General features: G+C 38.4%; 1 protein-coding gene across 3 annotated transcripts in view; it reads left to right on the top strand.

Annotated features, from left to right (window-relative positions):
* SNX29 (sorting nexin 29) overlaps positions 1–19,342 on the top strand; it is a 103,271-nt gene that overhangs the window by 72,129 nt on the left and 11,800 nt on the right. The window contains exon 21 of one of the 3 annotated variants that reach the window (XM_064389974.1): positions 194–236. The exons of the other annotated variants lie outside the window; for them this stretch is intronic. Coding sequence (XP_064246044.1) covers positions 194–221 — 28 coding nt within the window. The 3' untranslated portion in view covers positions 222–236. Of the gene's footprint in view, positions 1–193; positions 237–19,342 lie in introns of those variants that run through there. 3 annotated transcript variants of the gene reach the window in all.

Below are 19,342 nucleotides of genomic sequence, written 5' to 3'. Positions count from 1 at the left end.
ATAATGCCAGCATCTCCAAAATCTTTAAATCAGTGCTTTTTTTAAAATAGAAGGCTCCTGTTCAGATTGCAGGTGCTTTTGTTATATTTAAAGAAATATATTACAAATAGAGTATTTTAAAAATTTTATTTAAATGGGGATTTTGAATGAAAATCACAATGTAAAGCTTTCAGAAATATCTAACTGCATACAGATCTGCATACATGCTCTTTAAACAGTAGGTATTTTAAATTTATTTTATTTGGTCTTCCTTTGTTTTGTTTTATGCTTCTATGGGGTTTCTGTTATTTTTTAATCTTGTTTTGGGAGATGGGGTTAGAGCACTATTAGGGTCCTTACTAACCAAATAAAAAAGTCAAGCTGTTGAGCTCTTTTTAGCTGAATTTTGCAGTCTGCTGATGCATGTTTTGATTTCATTAATGTTAAAGTTGAATATGTCCAGAAATAACAGTTGTCTGTTAAGAATCTCAAACACTTTGATATACCATCACACAAAGGGTGTAATCTGGTAAAACTGTCCCCTTTCCCTTTAAACTTCTTTCTTCATGTATTGTACATATTTAAAACTATTTAGGAAAAAATAATAATGGAAATTTGTTTTTGAAAGTCGTGTTCTTTCACTAGTAATTTTTCAGTCTAATGGTTTTTCAGTCCTACACCTGTACAAATTATGGATAGGTTGAACACTCATTTACAATAAGTCCTCGTGAAATTTGCTGTCCACGAGCCTCTGCACAGGGATTGTGCATCCATGCCTGTGAACCCATGGGTGGATTCATTTGCAGCTTCAAGACCAATTTCAAATGAATATGTTTCATCACAGCACACATATTTAGTTGCATTATTGCCTGGTCTTTTGCAGAGTGTGTCAGATTTTCAAGTTGAAATTGGATTTCAAGAAAGCTCTATTTATTAGAAAATGTAATAGATGAATGGAAGAATGCCAAGATACATTTTGTGGCATTCATGAGTTTCCAATTTTTCTGTGGATTTGAAATCAATTTGATGAGACATCTTGCTGATGGTGTTATAAATGGTGAAGTGATGTTTGTGGGGAAAACTTCTTAAGAGACTTGCCTTTTGCTCCCTAAGAACTTATTGTCTGGAATTTGACTAAGAGCTGGAGAAATGGAAATGGTTTAAAGTTCCAGCTGAGGTGCCCATGTGTAGCTTTTTGTTGAGTGATTTTAAAGAAGTTATCTTTTACGTTGTATTTAGTTTTGCTTTTTAGACAAGAGGGGGGCAAATACCAAATACATTTGCAGTTGAAAAATGTAAATGCCATTATACTCCTTCTCCTGTGTTTAAAAAAAAATCTTAATACACTATTGTTACAGAAGTAATTGATTACACTATTTTTTGGTTCTGAGAAATGACATTTCAAGAACAGTATAATCTCCTGGCCACTTATGTCGAAAACAGGAAAGGAAAAAATTTTCCTCTTACTCCTTAGCCCTGAACAATTGCTTTCTGATATTTAGTCTTATCTGTTTTCTAAGTGTGTAAGTAGAATTTAAAGCTCATGTTTCTGTTTATTAAAAGAGGTGCCAGGTATGGGGATCTGCACGGAACAAGATTAAAATCACAATCCATGTAATGGGTTCTGCCACTGCTGCACAAGTCTGAGTGAACACCATTTCCCTGTTATAAAACCCTGCAACTCTATTTCTTCTAATAAATGTAATGTAGGGAGAGATTCAATCAATTTCACAGAAAAAGCAAAGTTTTATTGAGAGCACATTTAAGTTCCAATATTCTAGGGGTACAATTTAGTTAGTAAAGCATTGTGATACAAAATAATGCAGTTATCTCTAAAGAGAGAGAATTGCTGTAAGAAATTGGCCAACACCATTTATCACCCATTCCTAAACACCTCTGTGATGCACTGCACTGCTGCTAACCCTGGTGTGGGTGTTCCACAGGTGGCAAAATACCTCTTTATTTTTAGAGGTTTTTTTCTAATTTGGCAGTTTTATAATTCTTAACACATTGCATGAGACAGTGGACTGGAATGTTCTGTGATATCTGGACATTATGGCAGAGATTCTGTTCCTACATGTGTCTGTGAATTATTTCCTGAGAACTTTTTCTTATATAACAAGTGTATCAGCTTTCTCTCTTGGCTAGAGTAGATAGTTTTCTCTGAGATTACTAGTGGGATTCTGGAAAAATTCAGCTGTTGAGCAAAATAACCACATTCCTCATCTACAGCAGCAGACAAAATGGCTTTTTAATGCATCTTACTACTGAGATATTAGACTCTTCTGCAGCTACAGCAGCAGCATTAAATTAATAAAAAGAACCTTTCTAAAATGTGCTCCTTCTATCAGTGTGTGAAAGTGCCATCATTTCTAGGCTATTTGAACTCTCTATGGCCTTTATTATCTGAGACTCATGACCTGGCACTTCTAGGGGTTTAAAAAACATCTGAAAGAAAATGCATTTCAGTTCCACTTCAGATTTCCAACTTCTCCATTATTATCCTTCTGTAATGGATTTGGAGCTTCATCAACAGGAGACCTGAAACATCTTGGAGTCTGTGAATTATTACTTTAATCAGTTGTAACCTTTGTACTGTACTTGCAATTCTTCTATTCTGTTAGGTTTAATAATATTTTACTGTAAAACACTGTAAATACGTACAGAAATTCTGATACATTTAATTTTTCCTCTGTAGCACAAATGTATGTACAGTTAGTTGTATCTTTATCAGTGAAGGAGTAATTTCAGAACACTGAGGTATTAGTCCTAGGACTGTGCTGTAGACAGTAGTGGTACCTCAGTCTGGGGAAAAAATTACAGTCTTGATATGCATAAAAAAATCTCCAGAGCATTAGATCTGTCAGGAAGCAATGAAATGTAAAATAAAAAAATAATTATTTGGTCTTACAGAGTTTCTTCTCACTGCAGAATTACGTGACCTGGCTTCAGTGTGCAAATGAAAAATCCCATTAAAGTTATGTCTGATTAGACATCCTATGGATAGAAATTACAGGGTCAGTTTTAGTTAATCACTTTTAAGACCTGATTGTGGTCTTAAAATATGATTGTGGTGAGCAGAACATAAGATTAATATCTCTGAGACTGAATCCGCTGTTAATGAATATTGCCTAAAATTGTTATTGTTTGTTCCTTTGGGAATTCCTCCCGTTCAAGTGCAGTGGTTCCATACAATCAGGCACAGATCTGACAAGGAAGAACATTTACATTGATCTGTATGAAATAGCCTGGCACTCCTACAGAGGAAGGAATTGCTTTTCTTTTGAAACTCAGCTAATAGTTTGCAGTACAATGATGTGATGAGTTTGCTACATTTCTTCCCATCATGGTATCAAATGCTTGTGGTGACTTGTGGAAGTGTCTCTTGTTCTGAATCCTTGTGCTGTGAACTGTCATTGATGTATTTTTCCTTTTGTCTGTCTCTACCACTTGTAATCTCAGTTTGTATCTTTTTCAGTTTTGATACTGTGTTAGCTCAGTCACAGGACTGGTCAAAGAGTTTCCCATATAGTCCACTTTTATATCTTAATATAAAAAAATAGATTCTGACTCTGCTAATTTATCTGTTTACATGCTGAATAACAAATTCTTTGCAGTAATGAAATTGACATCAAAAGATAAATTTTCAGTCTATGTGGAGCAGAACCTAAATCAAGAATTAGCACTGCTGAATTAGATTGCTACATCTGCTAGCTGGTGAAGGCCTTTCTGCTAATACTTACTAAAATGAACATTTATTTGCACTTATGATTGGTTCATTATGGATAAACAAAGCTGGTTATAACAAGTACTGTTGTGTTTTAATCACATTTTTACCAATGTGAAAAATTATCACAAACACAGAGCTCCTCGTAAATATATATAAAACCAGGAGGGATCTTTGGCAACAAGATTCACAATTCTTTGGACCATATAGTTGAATCTTTCAATACAAATCTTTATATAGATTGTATAATTTCAAATGTGTAAGAAGCTAAAAGCTTTAAAAAGTAGGGAAAAAGAATTCTAGAGTTCTGTGATGGTCCAATTTTCTATTTCACTGGTTTCTGTATCAATTGTCCTAATTTTTTAAAAGAGATTTTCTTCCTAATGTCCTCATAGTGGGCACAAACTGAAATGCAGGGGAAATACTAAAACCCCCTTTTTTCCCCACTGTGAAGGAGATGAAACCCTCCAGCAGTTTTCTCAGAGGCTGCTGACACTCCATGCTTGGATTTGGCAGGACACAGCCCTGGGCAGCCTCAGGGATTGCCTCAGTGATCTCCACGGGTGCCTTCCCACCTCAAATCTTTGTAAATCTGGAATAGAGTCTGAAATAATCTGGTAATCTTGAGTTGTGTCTTACATCCACCCTGCAGAAAGAAGTGTTGGCCAAATTCCAGCTGCTCACACAATGTTTGTTACCTGTGAGCAAAGCAAAGTCTGGACACAGACTCCACTTGGTAGCTGTGCAGAGCTCTTCAATAGGAGCAGTCCCACTTTGCTGGTTCTTTTGCATTGGCAGTGCAAATGTTTGGATAAAAATACATGCAAGAATGGTATAAACACAATTTGGTGAATGTTTTCAGCAATTGCTGTGCAAAATACTTTTTAATCTCATATTGTAGGCCACAGGTACATGCTACACTGGTTTCTAAATAACAATTTTATGTTCTGCTGAGCTGCAAAGCTGGATGTTTATTCCCTTGTGGGAGCTGCTTAAACAGATGCTTTAACAAAAGCAGGGAATCTGCTCAGTAAATCATCAGCAGGTTCTGTTGTCTGCAGGATGTATTTGAACACCAAAGGAGTCATCAGTTCTTTGTGATGATTAGAGGATTGTAATTTTCAAGAAATATGTTGCTTCCATTTCCCCTGGGTGACATTACTAGGGGCATATTTGATAGCAGAAGTTATGTTCTTAGGTGTTTTGTGTCAGTTGTCTTTGAGTCACCAAGTTAAATTGTAGTGAAAAAAAATACTATTTCTACCTCTTTCTCATTTTGTAAAATGCTTGCACTATCTTAGAAGGTAGAGTTATGAGAAATGTGACAGAGAGAGACTGGTAGCAAATTTCAGTGCCAGCCAATCAGCAACTCAAAAAAGAATGTCATCCTGGGAATACTCATCTCAGATTTATTTAGCGCTAAACAGTGTTTAAAGCCAAGTACCTGCTTTTGGTCTTGCAGACAATGAAGTTAAATATTGTAGAAGAATAGATGTTTGTTCTGAAAGAACTGAAGAATTTTGGTTTGGTTTGGATTTGGCAGTTTTCTCATCTCTGTTTCAGTTGCACCTGTCAGTGTGTCATTGAGAACATTTAAATGTATATATTAGAGGTATTATGAGAGGTAAAAAGAACATTAGCTTCTGTACAATACCATTGCAAGTATTAAAATGTTGCTGCCAAGTAGAAATGAAATAAATCTTCTAGGAAAGTTACTGTGAGGCACCTGTAAATGTTGTATTTCTAGGTTCATTTTAAAGAAATTGACAATTGACCCTTTCAAAGTTAGGTTTGAGATACTTTAGAGGCATAAAAACATTTGCTCAGACTCAAAGTCAGTTACAGATTAGTGTAAATTATATTTCATTCAATAACTTCATCCCCACAAGGGATAGGTGATGTACAGCAGATGTAATACAGTTTTAGTAAAGAATGAAACCTAAGTCTTTTCACAGAAACATGAATATTAGTTAAAATAATATTTTTGAATACACAGACATGAATATATTTGCATATGAAGATAGAGGTGTGACTGTTGTGCTGTTATTGCATCTTCAGATAAACAATAAGATGAAAAGTAAACAAGCAATCCCTGAAATGCTGCAAAACAATATTGAAGCAAAATAAGGAAGTTTTAAATACAATTTTGAATTGGTTGATTTCTCAAAACCTGAGCTGGTGATGGCGTGACACTTGTTAAAGCCTGAGGGTGCCAGTCTGTGCATTCTGGTGAATGGAGGCAGCGCTGGGCTGGAGCATCCAGTGGTGCTGAGGCCAGGCTGGTGCTGGGGCAGCCCTGAGGGCAGCCCCTGCCTCCTCTGGGCACTGCTGGGCTCCTCAGCACACCCAGGCGTGCTGTGGCACAGGAATAAGCTCTCTGATAGAGTATAGCAGGCACCCTGGAATCAAATTTACATGAACAAACTGGAAATAGCATTTGCTTAAATATGGGACTTTTAATTAGTAAAGCACCTTCTGATGCCTGAAACATGCTAATGAAACTAATTTATTGCTATGTTAATTGATTGATCTAATGTAGAGGCATTACACAATATTTATCTTCCAGTTGAACTGTGTTGCCAAGCACTGATGATTGTTGAAGTAAAAATATCTTAGATATCTGAAGTTTGATTATCGTGTTCAGATAATGCAGGAAGTTTCAGTGCAAAAATGTGGTATTCTTTTGTGGAATTCTTGTTGATGGTAGAATTAAAATACTTGAATTTGAGTGGATTGTTTTTAACAAACATAGAGTTGTCTCACTGTTATTCTTGGGTTCTGCATTCCTCACTTTGTAACTGACAGTTTTGGTTTTAGTCTTTCATAACCTATGATGCCTGACATCAGACTTAAAAAAAGCATCATGCATGTTTTGATCTAAGTGAAATGTGAAGAAGTAGGGCAAAAATTGTTTGGTCAAAGTATATGAAAATTCAAGCTTTCATCTCTTTCCCTTCTGCAAGAATTGCCTGTTGTGTTTTGTGGTTTTGCACGTACTGAAATTGAAGATGTGTATTACATGGCATTCTTCAAATGTCTGAAATTTTTGTTCCTTTCCCTGCTCTGGGTAGTCAAGGGGCTTTATGGATGTTAGAGGGAAAAGAGGAAAGAAAAAAATACATCAGGAGGAATAGAAACAATGATAAAATGGGCAAGAAAATGCAGGAAGAAAGAGACCTGGGATGCTTGATGTTAAAAACAAGAGGGGTTGAATATAGTAAGGACCTGTGAATAAACACTGGTACTTTAGGCTTACTAGAAGCATTTGGCTTTATACAGCTGGTTTTATCCAGACATATGAAGATGATATGATTGTAGGTTTTCATTTTACAATGGATCTATCTGGGCTTTGACAGGTGATTTGTGAAATAATTAAAGCTTTGTATAGGACATGAAAAACTGACACACATTCCCATTGATTATTCAAGTCTGTCAGGAAGCATTTATTGCAACTCTGATGCTGCTTTGCACAGGGTAAAGAACTGTTCTGCATCCTCTGATTTTGATCTTACCCTGGGTTGTCTTTTTAAATGGTTGGAACAGGTTCTAAAATCTGTGGCCTGAGCTAGGGAAGGGTAGTTATCATGGCAATAGCATTAATAGCAGTCACAGTCTTCAGACAGTTGCTGCAGATGGAAATATATTCCAAATACCCATCAGCACTTAAGATATTTGCTGACTTCAACTTGGTTCTGCTGTTAGTAGTTTCACAAAAGTTAGCAGTCACCTAACTGCTCCCTGGAATTTAAATGACTTTTTTTTGATCAGGAAGAATATTTTGCATAGTCCCTAATGATTTGCATGAGGCATATAGAATAACCAACAAGATGTGCCTTTTGTATCAAAACATTGTAATCCTTTACATGTCAGATAAAAATTAAACAAAGTCAAAATTTGGAGTCAGAATATATATTTTGATATATTTAAAACTATTTTTGTAGTTGCTGATTTTCTTATCAATTGTTAAAGTAAAAAGGACTAGAAAATCTGTTTGGTTTTCTTAGTTCTTTATTTCTCTCAGCTGCATTTCTATAGGTTGTTTCTTTTCCAGCAGGTGGTCTTATTAAATTTACCAGCAGTGCCCAATGCAAATACATTTTATTCAGGTGAAAGAATCTGTTTATATCTCTTGAAATTTTCTTCCTTTTGCCCCCAATTTCTTGCTCTCACTTGTGTTTTCTCAGTATTGCAGTTTTAAGGCACCACTGAGTCAGAAGTGTTTGAGTGTTCAGAAGTACAATTGAAAAGACTTAGTCCTGCAGGGATGGGTAATAGTGAGAGTATAACAGAAACACATCCCTCTAAGCTCACCCTAATGAAACACCTCAGAGTTGCAGTGTTCCAGGACTGAGACACCTCAAGGAAAAGGTGTTTGTCATTTTTGTCTTGGTGTGATGCTCAGTAAAGCTGGGGTGCCATTCAGCAACTCCATAATACTGAAAGGATTTATGTATTGTATTTATTGCCCCAGTATTGAGCCCTTACCATAAAAAAAAAGAATCACTTCATTTTGAAATAGTGTGACTTTTACCAATTACCATCTCAATAAAGACAGTGAGACTTGGTTTGCTCAGTTAATTGCTATGAATTGTTCAACAGGCCTCACAAATAGGTGTTTATGAGCATATTTCCATCAATTAGATTTTTATCATGCTTCTTTATATTCAGAGTGACCTTTACAGTGCTTATGAGAAGAATAATTTAGTGCATACTGTACAAGGATTGAATACTCTCCAGTCACCATTGGAAACCTTTGAGGGCTTGTGATCTTTACAGTCACCTTGGAATAAACTTTTGTTTAATGCTGCCTGAGAAAATAAGAGTTATGTTTAAAATTACTGATACAAATGACAGAGAGGCTATGCTATGATATTTCTTTTGCAAGTGTAAGAATGTACAGAAAATGCTCTCCATTGCATTGGTTGAAAAAATGGGACAAAAATAGAAAGCAAGTAGATTGACAGCAAGGGTTATAAAGCACTTAGTGTGTTGCTAACTGCTGTGTATTGGTTTCCTTTATAATCACACAATTTATAAAGCTCTGGAACAAATAGAGAGTATGTTGAAAACAGCCATGGTCAATGTAAGAGCAAACTTCAGTCCTATACAAAAGGAGCTTTTAACTGTGCTGTGTATTTTGTGGTGTTCAATTCTCATCTGTCCTTTGCAAGGAACTGGCTGGATCAGGGTGTTATGGAATGCTTTTTATTTTTTTTTTTTTTCATTGAACCATACGAATTCTACCATCACTTTCTATCCTTTTTTTCTTCAAGTTAACAACAGGCTTTGTAATGAAAGATCATTCCAGGGGATGAGTTGTGACTCTCAGCAGCACATTCTTCTTCCTTCTCCTTTGTGGATTGCCAACAAACTCAACAAGTCCTTAGCAAAAGACAGGGTTTCTAAACTCTGGGGTTTGTGTCTCTAACATACTGAACTTGTAGCAGTGCAAGAGGATATGAAGATTTTTCTGATAAAAGAACACAGAGCCAGTTAAGTTTTGTGTCATTACAGCAGCGATCCTGTTTCCTTGGTTACAAGTCACATGCACTCCCTTGTTGAAAAATGTATTCTTTATACATTCAGGCATTTCTGTACTGAGCAGGTGTTTCTGAAATTGGTAGCAAAAAATGGGCTCTGGAGCCAGGAAAGAAAGTTTCACTTTGGAGGTTGGGCACACCATTCCTGTCAGCATATTTACAGCACACTCATGTCTGGCAGGGAGTTGCCAAGGTGGATTTGGTTAGCTAAATCAGAAACTGTTTCTAATTTTAAACACACAGAAAAATCCTACTTCTATTTTGTCCATACCTAACTCATAAACAATGGATCCAATATTTTTTAAAGCTCCTTATGCCATTTTTGGATCTGGAACAAATTTTTGCATCTGGGCTGTGAAAAGTGGAATGCTGGAAATGCTAATATAGTTAAGTGTGCAGGACTTCAAAGTCCTGTCCTCATTCTTGATAGCATGAAAGCACTTTACTGTGGGATAAGGTATGGAACAATCAGTTTACTTTTTTTTTTGCTTTCAGCTATGTTGATAGCCATCTTTAGACCTTTTATTTGTAGTGTGGTGTGGTTGTCCTAAGTGAGTAAAAGAATAAAGATGTTCCTGTCAGATGAGCCGTATGACAGCTGCACCTGACATTCAAATATAGAATTGCAAATATAGACTGCACCTTTCTTGTAAGCACTGTGGTTTCTACCAATATTCCCACTGTATTCCCTTCTGATTATCAGCACTGGTTAGTATACTGAATTAATGCCATACAGGAATAGAATTTAACCCAAGAAGATGACATTATCATAACATGTTAAAGGGCACAGCACAGTGTCAAGATATTAGTTTAAATTCATTTATCAGCAGTGCATAAAGCAGGAAAAGTCCAGATTGCAACAGTGCAGTTGTTCACCAGAGTCATTCTTTTAGCTGGAGTGATTTGAACAGTAGGAGCTTTCAAATGAGGTTTTCAGCCTGGAGGAGTATACTGAAAATACCAAAATTTTTCACAAAATATATTTGGGAAGTTAGAGCAGTAGAATAAAAATTTGTCAAATACTGAGTAGGATTTGCTGAGGATTTAGTGAGCTTGGGCAGTGTCACACTGTGATTGAGGTCTGGGTGGCTGAAAACCAGAGTGAGTCAACAGAGACTTGAGGCCTATATTGTAATAAAGGAAATGTGAAACAAGGGCAAACTGAAACATGAACAGGTGAATTGATTTGAAAGAGATAACTTGATGTTGTTAATGCAGGAGGGAATTGGTTTCCATGGGGAGCTGTGAGGATGATGATTTCTGGACAACAGAGGTTTGACTCACCAATGTAGACCCAACTTAGCTCAGGAGTTTGTTGAGAGAATAATTGGGCATGAACAGGAGCAAACAATAGCTGGGTTTTAGTGGATAACAGTGTTGTGGCTGTCAGTGTGAATTATTATAGAAACAAAACTGGAGAAAGTAGGGTATACAAGAATAAATGAGTTGAATAAGAGTAGAGGAGTGCTGTAAAATGTAAATAGGAGCAAGAGACTGAACGAGACAGTTTGGAGGGATTGAAGAGAATGTACGTTAAAATGAGGTGAAAAATGGAAAATAGTGGAAAAGAGTGTAAAAAAAAGAGTGCACGTACACAGGATTTATTTTACTGCATTTTATGCACACATAGAAACCATTTAATTAGAAGGGTATTGGGATTTTCTTTCATATTTCGAAATAGCAATGGTAACTGAACTAGCAACCAAAGGTGTTCACCATAGGCATAGAATTTACTGTAGGAAGGTATTTTTTCTTCTGAAAACAAAACTTGAAAAAATTATACATGAGTGTTTCTGGTATTTTGGAGTAGTCTTACTGTGTATAAAGATGCAGCTCCAGGTAGAATCTTGGGGTGAGAAGGTCTGGGGCAGTGAGCATTCTGCATTCTGTGCTGCTCCATGTACAGAGCAGTGTAAATGCCTGGCAAGAGGAGATCCCTGTGCTTGGGTTATGTGACCAGCTTGCTGGGCATTCAGTGGACCTGTTCTCTGTGTGCTGGGACAAAACTGCCTCTCATCCTTTAATCCTCAGCTCTGTAAACTTCCATTCTCTCAGTTTCATAGCCTGGATATATCTTTGTGAAGTGCTTTCAGCATAATTCAGGATGATTTTTTTTTAAGTACTGGAAACTTGGAAAATGCCCAGGCAATCGTCTTCTATCTTCAGCTTCATTGTCTGCATACTTTACAATCAATTTTTGCTCATGTAAACATTCAGGAGATTCTAAGGTAATTTGTATGTTGATCCTCTCCACTCTCATCCTGAAACCCTAGAATCTGGATTTCCTCATTAGGAAACAATTTCTTTGTGCAGTTCTAAAACTCTGCTACGACTCATTGATATCAGGATAGTGTTAGCAGATATGAAATTATGAAATGTGCATGTGTGGGGCATACACAAATACTCACAAAATCAAATCCAGGTGGCAATTTAATAATACTTACAATGCAGATATTTGTGCTACTGTCTGTGTCAATTGTCTGTGCTCATTCTCTAAGGCATGAGCTCTGTGGAAGGACATAGGAAGGAGGTCCATGTGCCTTGGAGGGCCAGCCCCGAGGGGACAGGGGACCCCTGGGCAGGGCTGTGCTTGGCTGGAGCACCTTGGCACCTTGGGCTCGCTGTGGTTTTGCCTTTTAGCTGTGGCTGCTGCTCAGTCAGTGCCAGCTCAGCCCAGAGCCTCAGTGTGCCTGGCAGCCCCAGTGCCCAGTGTCCCCCTGGGCTGGGATGGGTGCTCTGTTCTGCAGCTCTCTGCTGGGCTAAGGGGCTCTTGGTGCTGTGTTTGTCTCCAAAAGCAATGCCATGGTGTTGTACTTAAATGCATGTTTTTGTTCTCCTGTAAAATAATGAATCAAGAGTTGCAAAGCATAACCATGAAAACTGTCAAATACAAATCAATGTCTGTAAACCTGCTCTCCATTACCCTCCTAGTCTGCACCTGATCACTGACAACTGTAGAGCATTGACATGGAAATTTTCATGTTTGAAAGAGTTTGACATCTCTACAAGATGATAAAACCTTTCCTAGTGAGCATATAGAATGTATTTCCACTTGAATAGCTAGGAAATATAACAGGGAATTTTGTTTCTTCTTCCTTTCAAATAATAGTAATTATTAAAGATTCAGATTATTTTTTGTTCATTAACAAGTATACATAATTTGTAAAGTAAGCTAGCTAGTAAAAGTAAGCTTTTACTATCTTTGCAATTGTCTAATTATTTCCTTTTACTGTGTAAACCAGTTTCTGGCATGATTGAGTAGAATTCTTTTAAAAAGATTGCTTCAGCAATACACCTAATTTAATGAAAAAGAGTTTTATTTTCTATGTGTTATCCTTTTTCTACTAAGTGGTACTAGACATGTCTGGACAGTTTATTTCCCAGTTATCCTCTCTGTCTGTAACAATTTGCTCCATTATTCTGCTGGAATTGACTTTTTCAGAGGAGGAGAGCACAGAGGAGTTTGCAACTCGGTCAATCAATAGCTGAGAATGTGCTAAAATGCTGGGAGTGTAAGCAAGTGCAGATGCCTCTGTGTTCTTGCTGTCCTTGCTGCATGACAGTGTCTACCTTCCAGCATGTGGGACCTCTCATACTTTGAACTACCAAAGCTGTGTCTTTTTGTCCCTTTTCAATCAAAGTCCCCAAAATTAATAGAATGTTTTAAAATAGGCACAGAATTTGCAATGTAAAAAGCTCACAAACATATAGAATTATGCTGCATTGTAATACATATTTTGATGTAGCATTCAGGTCATCAAAGAGCACCAGACTGGCCAAAAAAAATCAAAGTGAATATTCTAATTTAGTGTGAAGATAATTTTCTTCTCATTATATTTTTTAAGCTGCTGAGCAGGTGAGAGGACACTAAATTGCCTCTGTAGTGACTGCATGATGGGACATGTGGATGGTAGGAGCCATTTACTGCATAGTTGTTCAGTACTGGCTCAGGTGCCTCACTGTGTCATGTGCACACCCCACAGACACCTCTGATGGAGCTGTATAATGTTCTTTTCACAATATTTGCCCTTCTTGAGCCAATTTCCTGGCCTTACCCAAATCTACATGAGTTCCCTATAATGAATTTGATATTTTTAAAGCTTAATTTTTGGCCTACTAAATCCTGCAAAACAGTTTGTAATATTTATTCTACAGCTGCATTTAAACTAGCTGATCTATAATTGCTTGTTAAGTTTCTCTTTCTGGAGCTTATTTTAAGAAAATTGCCAGCTTTAGATATTCACAGTCAAATCTCAGCATATGAAGATTGCATAACAGCCAGTTCAGGAGATGTATTTTGGAGAACCTACAGGTAGGGGAAGGGAACCATCTGCAGGTCCCTGACAGAAAACAAGTTTCCAGCAGAAAGTGTTTTGAACACTGTTGATGTGAACATGTTGTTTTGTAAGAAGCCATCTGGCCAGCCAGAGCAATCTGTGTGCAAGTGCAGATGGATCTGGGAGCTGGGGATCCAGAGCCCTGAGCTCCGCTCCTTGGGACAAGGGCCTGGGGACCCCTGGGAGGATGTGCTGACCCACTGCCCCCAGGGAGCCTGGATCCCACACTGAGCTCCTGTGGGAATGGCACAGTGCTGGAAGGAGGAGAAATTCCTCAAGTTCCAGGGTGCAGGTCGGTGTGATGGCAGCAGGGCTTGGGCAGATGGGATGCTGAGCTTCCCTTATCAATAAGTTCTCATAGCCCACTACTCTTCTAGTGCTGTTTTGGAAATTAGAATTTGAAATATACAGCTGAAGAGGGAATTATTTCTTTAAATATATGTTCACAGTATGAATAGAAACTGATTAATGGAACTGAAAGAAACCAAACAAAATAATACCGTATTTATCATATATATTGTATTTATAATATATTTAGAAGTTGCATAGCATGCAACTGTGGCACTTAGATGTTTTTGAAGCCATACTCTTCTCACAAAAAGTGAGGTTATTTCTACTCCTGGTTTTCTCTGTTGTGTTGAAAGGAGCGTAGGGGCTTCTTACTCACTTCAACCAGTCTCCATGGCAAAATATATTACTTAAACTATGCTGCTGTGGCCTGGGGGATGTGACCTGTACAAAACCCAGTCTGGGGATTTGTGAGTTTAATTCCCTAATTAGTAAAATCTTACATGGAGTCATGAAAGTGATAGACACAGTTTGTAACAGATGACTCCTGGTACAAAGCAGTTGTGGAAATTCAGAGTGTATGTTCAAGAGAAAGACTTCAATTTGACATTTTCAGTGTGAATTCTGTTAACAGGGGAAGCTTGATAGAGATGCTTGCCAACAACACAGACTATTGAAAAATCACTTTTCTTCTGCAAGTTTCTAAAATGTGGGAGAGTAGAAGAACTCCCAGCCCAGCAGGTGAGCATTGGATGTACAAAGGCAGCACTTCCAGGGAGAGCAGGATTTAGGGGATTTGTTGTTTGGGAAGCAGGGTCTGAGTTCTGTGACCTGCCAGGCTGGCTCTGTCTCCTTCTGCTCAGGCCATGAGCTCTGTTCTCCCTTCAGTTCCCAAACAGCTTTGTTGTGTCACCAGACTGCCTTGCTGCTACTCTGTGAATGGGAAATGGCATTTCCAAGGATTCTGGTGCAGAGAACAATGAATGCCCCTGTAGTCCCTGCCTGCTGGCTGTGCCAGTGGGCACCTCTGCTGTTTGCACCCTGCTCTCCAGGCCTTGGTGCACCAGGAGCTGCTCTGCATTCAGCCCAGGGCCTTCTCCATGTTGGGTGGTTCTCTGTCACATCTGCAAACACTTTTGGCACAGGATGGCATTTGCAAACAGTTTTGGTGTGGTGGATTTCTGTAATGCATTGTCAGAGATATTGCCAGCTGAGCTCTCAGACATGAGTTTATGATGTTTGCTCCAGATCCCCTGAAATGTCAATATCTCAGAGCAATTGCCCTTGAGAAATCTGTTATGCAGGGGAAAAAGGGGGAATAATTATTGAAAATACACTGTTCTTTAAATCAGAATGAGTGCGTGCAAATGTATTCCCATATGTAAATTTTACATAATTGCTTGAGTGGCAGAATTAGTAGCATGATTTAAAAAAAATAATTTGCTAATGAAACAACATGACTTTTTTTCCTCTTCATGTAACTGTTAGATTTGGAGTACTGCAAGAAAAAAATTATTCTGTAATGCTTATTTCACTGGGAATAAAACCAAAGATTAAGTTTAATTACTTTTCCACAGTGGAAGAGATTTTGAGGAATGAAAGAGGCTATGCTGAGGATGGAAAATAAACTTTATTCCTTTCTCTTAGCATATGAAGCAGTAAGGAATACTCATGAAACTGTGGTTTAGAGCAATCTGTTTATACATCTTATATTGCACTTTCCCAGTGCTTATTCATGCTCATTTCTGTGCACCACTGCCAGTAATGGATAATGGATGCATCCATTCAAATATGTAAAACAAATAATCTTCATAAGGGAGGTATCTTTGTACTTGTGCATGTACTTGGCTTTAATCCAGACCATAACAAGCTTGTTTATGCCCAACTGCACACTTTTTCAAAAGGAGGTGGGTTATTTCTTTTCCTTATTTGAACTTGTATTGAAAAATATTGCAGCAGCCATCAGTTTTTCCTGTGAAAACAGCAGGAATTAGCTACAGGCCATGACTGAAATTCAAAACATCCTACAGAAGCTTTGTTCCTTGGTTTTGCTTATCTGCCAGCTGTAAACATAATCCATTCAATTCTGTTGTATTACAGATCCTATTTTTGTGGTATATTTTTAATATGTTTGGTGCTTGTGTGGTGGTAGCTGAATCCATGAACAGTTAGCTGAAATATCCTAGAATAACTTGATGTAATTAGAGGTACTTGTCTATTAATGACAAAAAATTCATGGTATTCAGCCTTCCTTCCCTGCCATAGCCCTTCACATCATTTACCAGTGGGTAAAGAAAGTGATTTTGGCTGGGTTTTTTTTTTACTTTAGACTGCTTCAGAGGTCTCCAAATACATCCTCTGTAGATACAAATGAGGCCAAATGTCAGTTCAGAAATGCCAGATAATCTGAACTCTTGAGGTCTGTGCAGAAACAGCAGTGGCAGCATCCTGAGCCAGTGCTGGTGCCTGTGCAGCAGCAGGGATGGCTCAGGAATCCATCCTGTCTGTGCTTCCAGCCCTGACCCTGCAGGGCCCAGGACAGCACCCAGAGAGAGCTTTGTGTGTTCACAGCCTCAGTCTGACATGCAGGATGGAGCCACAACAGCTGCTCATTTCCTGATGCAGATCTGCTGTACCACTAAACAGGCTTCTTCAGTTTCCTCTTGCTCAATAACCTGATTTTAAACAGAAATTCCAGGAAGGATTTGTACTGGGATGGCTGGGGTCACCATCTCCAAGAGCAGATCAAAGTAATTTTTCTTCAGATCCTCACATATTAATTAACACAGTGCTTCACAGTTTGATTACCAACAGCAGTATGCAGGTTTATTTTTAGTTTAAGATTTTAGAAGTGTAACACAATTACACTTAAGAGTTTAGTAAAACTCATTATATGTGTTAAATGAGACCTGCTAATCTTTGGGTTTGAAAGTTAGAAATATGGGCCTTGCAAATAGCAGAGTCCATTTCTTACTATTCTGTGTCTATCTGACTATTGGAATCTTGTTTCTCAAATTTTATTCTTCTCCTTAAGAACTCATAAATTAATTCTTTATAAGAGATTTAATTTATTAGTTTTAATACAATAAACCATACACATACACTGAACAGATCTAAATGTCTGACTGTTAGAAACCTTTCAGTAGAAGGCTCTGCATAATAAAAGAGTTAAATCCTAAAGCATTGAGAATAGTCAGGTATGACCAAAGGGAAAGAAAATGGTGTTGGTTTGCAGACTGAATATTCTATCACATGTTTGCTGTTAGTGCTACAGCTGGGTCAAAGTGCATCTAAATCCTGAAGACTCCAAGAAGATCCAGTGCCCAGCATTGCTGAGCACAGGGCAGGGATAAGATGAAGAGGGTTCCTGTCTGCCTGAGGAGCTGCCACTGCATCAGGTTCCGTGTGTCACCTGGGCAGGGCACCAGGAGCCTCTGCAGGTGTCACCTCCCCTCCTGTCTGCTGGGGCTGTGCTGCTGCTGGCAGGGCAGAGCTGCCCCAGCAGAGATTAAATTCTGCACCTGTAACACTGACAGTGACACAGGGGCTTCACTGAGCTTCTAAACCAGGGAAAGGGAGTCACTGTTTAGTTCAAAATGTACTTGGAGCCATAAGATGTCCTCTGTCAAAGCTGACTGTTCTTCCTAACAGCAAAATCTTCATGTGGCCAAAAGGCACAAAACTCAGAAACAAGAAGGGGGTTTCATAGTTAATGAGGAAAGTGCCTGTCCTGTGATCCTTTGATAGCTTCCTTCTGGGACAAAACTCAGCTGGCCTCCCAAAGCAGATTCTTTGGGCAGCAGCAGCCATTTCCAGGCTCCTCCAGGAGCTGGAACTGAAGGTTCAGCAGCTGCCAGGAATGTCACTGCAGCCCTGGAGCTACACTGCAGTGGCTGCCAGCAGTGAGAGCCACGGCTGCTCACTGCTGTCCTAAATTGATCTCTAATATTCTGGAAAATATTATTATAAATCTGATTTATTTTTATTTTGAACTCATTGGCAAAGTTCTGAGTTGTGGAGGGACCAAGATGATACACTTTTTAAAGGCTCTGAATCCAATGCTACCTGGAGAGCTGACCTGAAATTTCAGGAGCTCCTGGCCAGCAATGCACTGTGCATTGAACTCCCACTGGAGTCAGTAGCAAATTTTGCTGCCTGTTAACCTAATTTGGAGTCATAATGAAAAAAAAGGATGAGCTGCATTTATCACAGACACTTTCATTTTACATAGAAAATAATTAAAATATGATTAAACAGAAAATGTGATTTTGGTTGCTGATTCCTGTGGTAGTCTTTTTGCTGGCCTGCCTGATGCTTGTTTGGTGTCTGGCTAATCCATCAGGATTGCTGCATCCCAAGCTGGCTCCTGGAGTCATTTACTAGGCAGTGTCATTCTTCCATGAGCCTCCTCTTCTGTCTTGGATTAAATGTAAACATTAATCCCTGTCTTCATTACCAAGGACAAAGTCAGCATTTCCCTTGTTATTCTGTTGATGGTACTCATTTATTTACATATTTCCCCATCTTGATTACTTTTGTTTATTTAGAGTACAGATCTAATTCCACTATACCGAGTCTCAACCCTGTGATTATATTGCCAGGTGCAGATGTACTATTTTCTATGGGCTTATCCAAGTCAGTGGGAATTTCTTTTTTATCTTAGGAAAGCTAAATAATGGGCTAAAATGAAGAATAATTTAAAAGCTCCCAGGGGTTGAGATTATGGCCTATATTTTTGAGGTTTTTAGGTCATGCATCACTATTAGTATCAAGCTTATGGCTGGAAGGCAGTAACATGCCCTTAGTATTTAAAAAATAAAACCCAGAAAGAGTGATTGCTGTAGAGCAGTGCTCTTCATGTTACTGTTGTCACCATATTTTCCAGAAAAGTTATGATTATGATTCCTGAGCAGTTTCTAAGTTTGTTCATTTTTTTTGTATTCATAGCTGTTTTTTAACGTGACATTGATTCAAATCTGGATCTCTCTCTGAGAATGGTCACATCAGCTCTCTCCTGCCTTTTGCACATGTTAATATCATGTGTAATCTTCATGAGAAATGAAGATACTTCAGAGAAGCAGCTGATACCTCTTAACTTGATGGAGCAATTAAAACTGAAGCACTTCCTTGGAAGATCAAAACATGTTTTGATCACAACTTTTCTCTATCGTTCCGTTTGCTTCCCTGGTAATTTTAAAAGAAGGGGCTTGTCCTTAAAAATAAAAGAATGATGGTAATTGTTTATGCTGATTTTTATGATGGGCAGTTTACTGGCAAAACCCAAGCAAAGAGCACATTATTCCTTTTAAACTCACTGAAAGCTGCACCTGCCAGTGCTTTGGGGCAGATATTCCTGCCTGGCTGAATTTGAATGAAAGAAGGGTCAGGGAGAGTGGAGGGACAGAGCCCTCAGCAGGGACACAGCAGCCAGCTGGCCCAGCAGGGCCATGGCCCAGCCAGAGCTGGAGCAC

Source organism: Passer domesticus, chromosome 15 (genome assembly GCF_036417665.1).
Source record: "Passer domesticus isolate bPasDom1 chromosome 15, bPasDom1.hap1, whole genome shotgun sequence".
Lineage (NCBI taxonomy): Eukaryota > Metazoa > Chordata > Aves > Passeriformes > Passeridae > Passer > Passer domesticus.
Note: the sequence above shows the minus strand (reverse complement) of the source record. Positions and strands in the feature narration are given on the sequence as shown.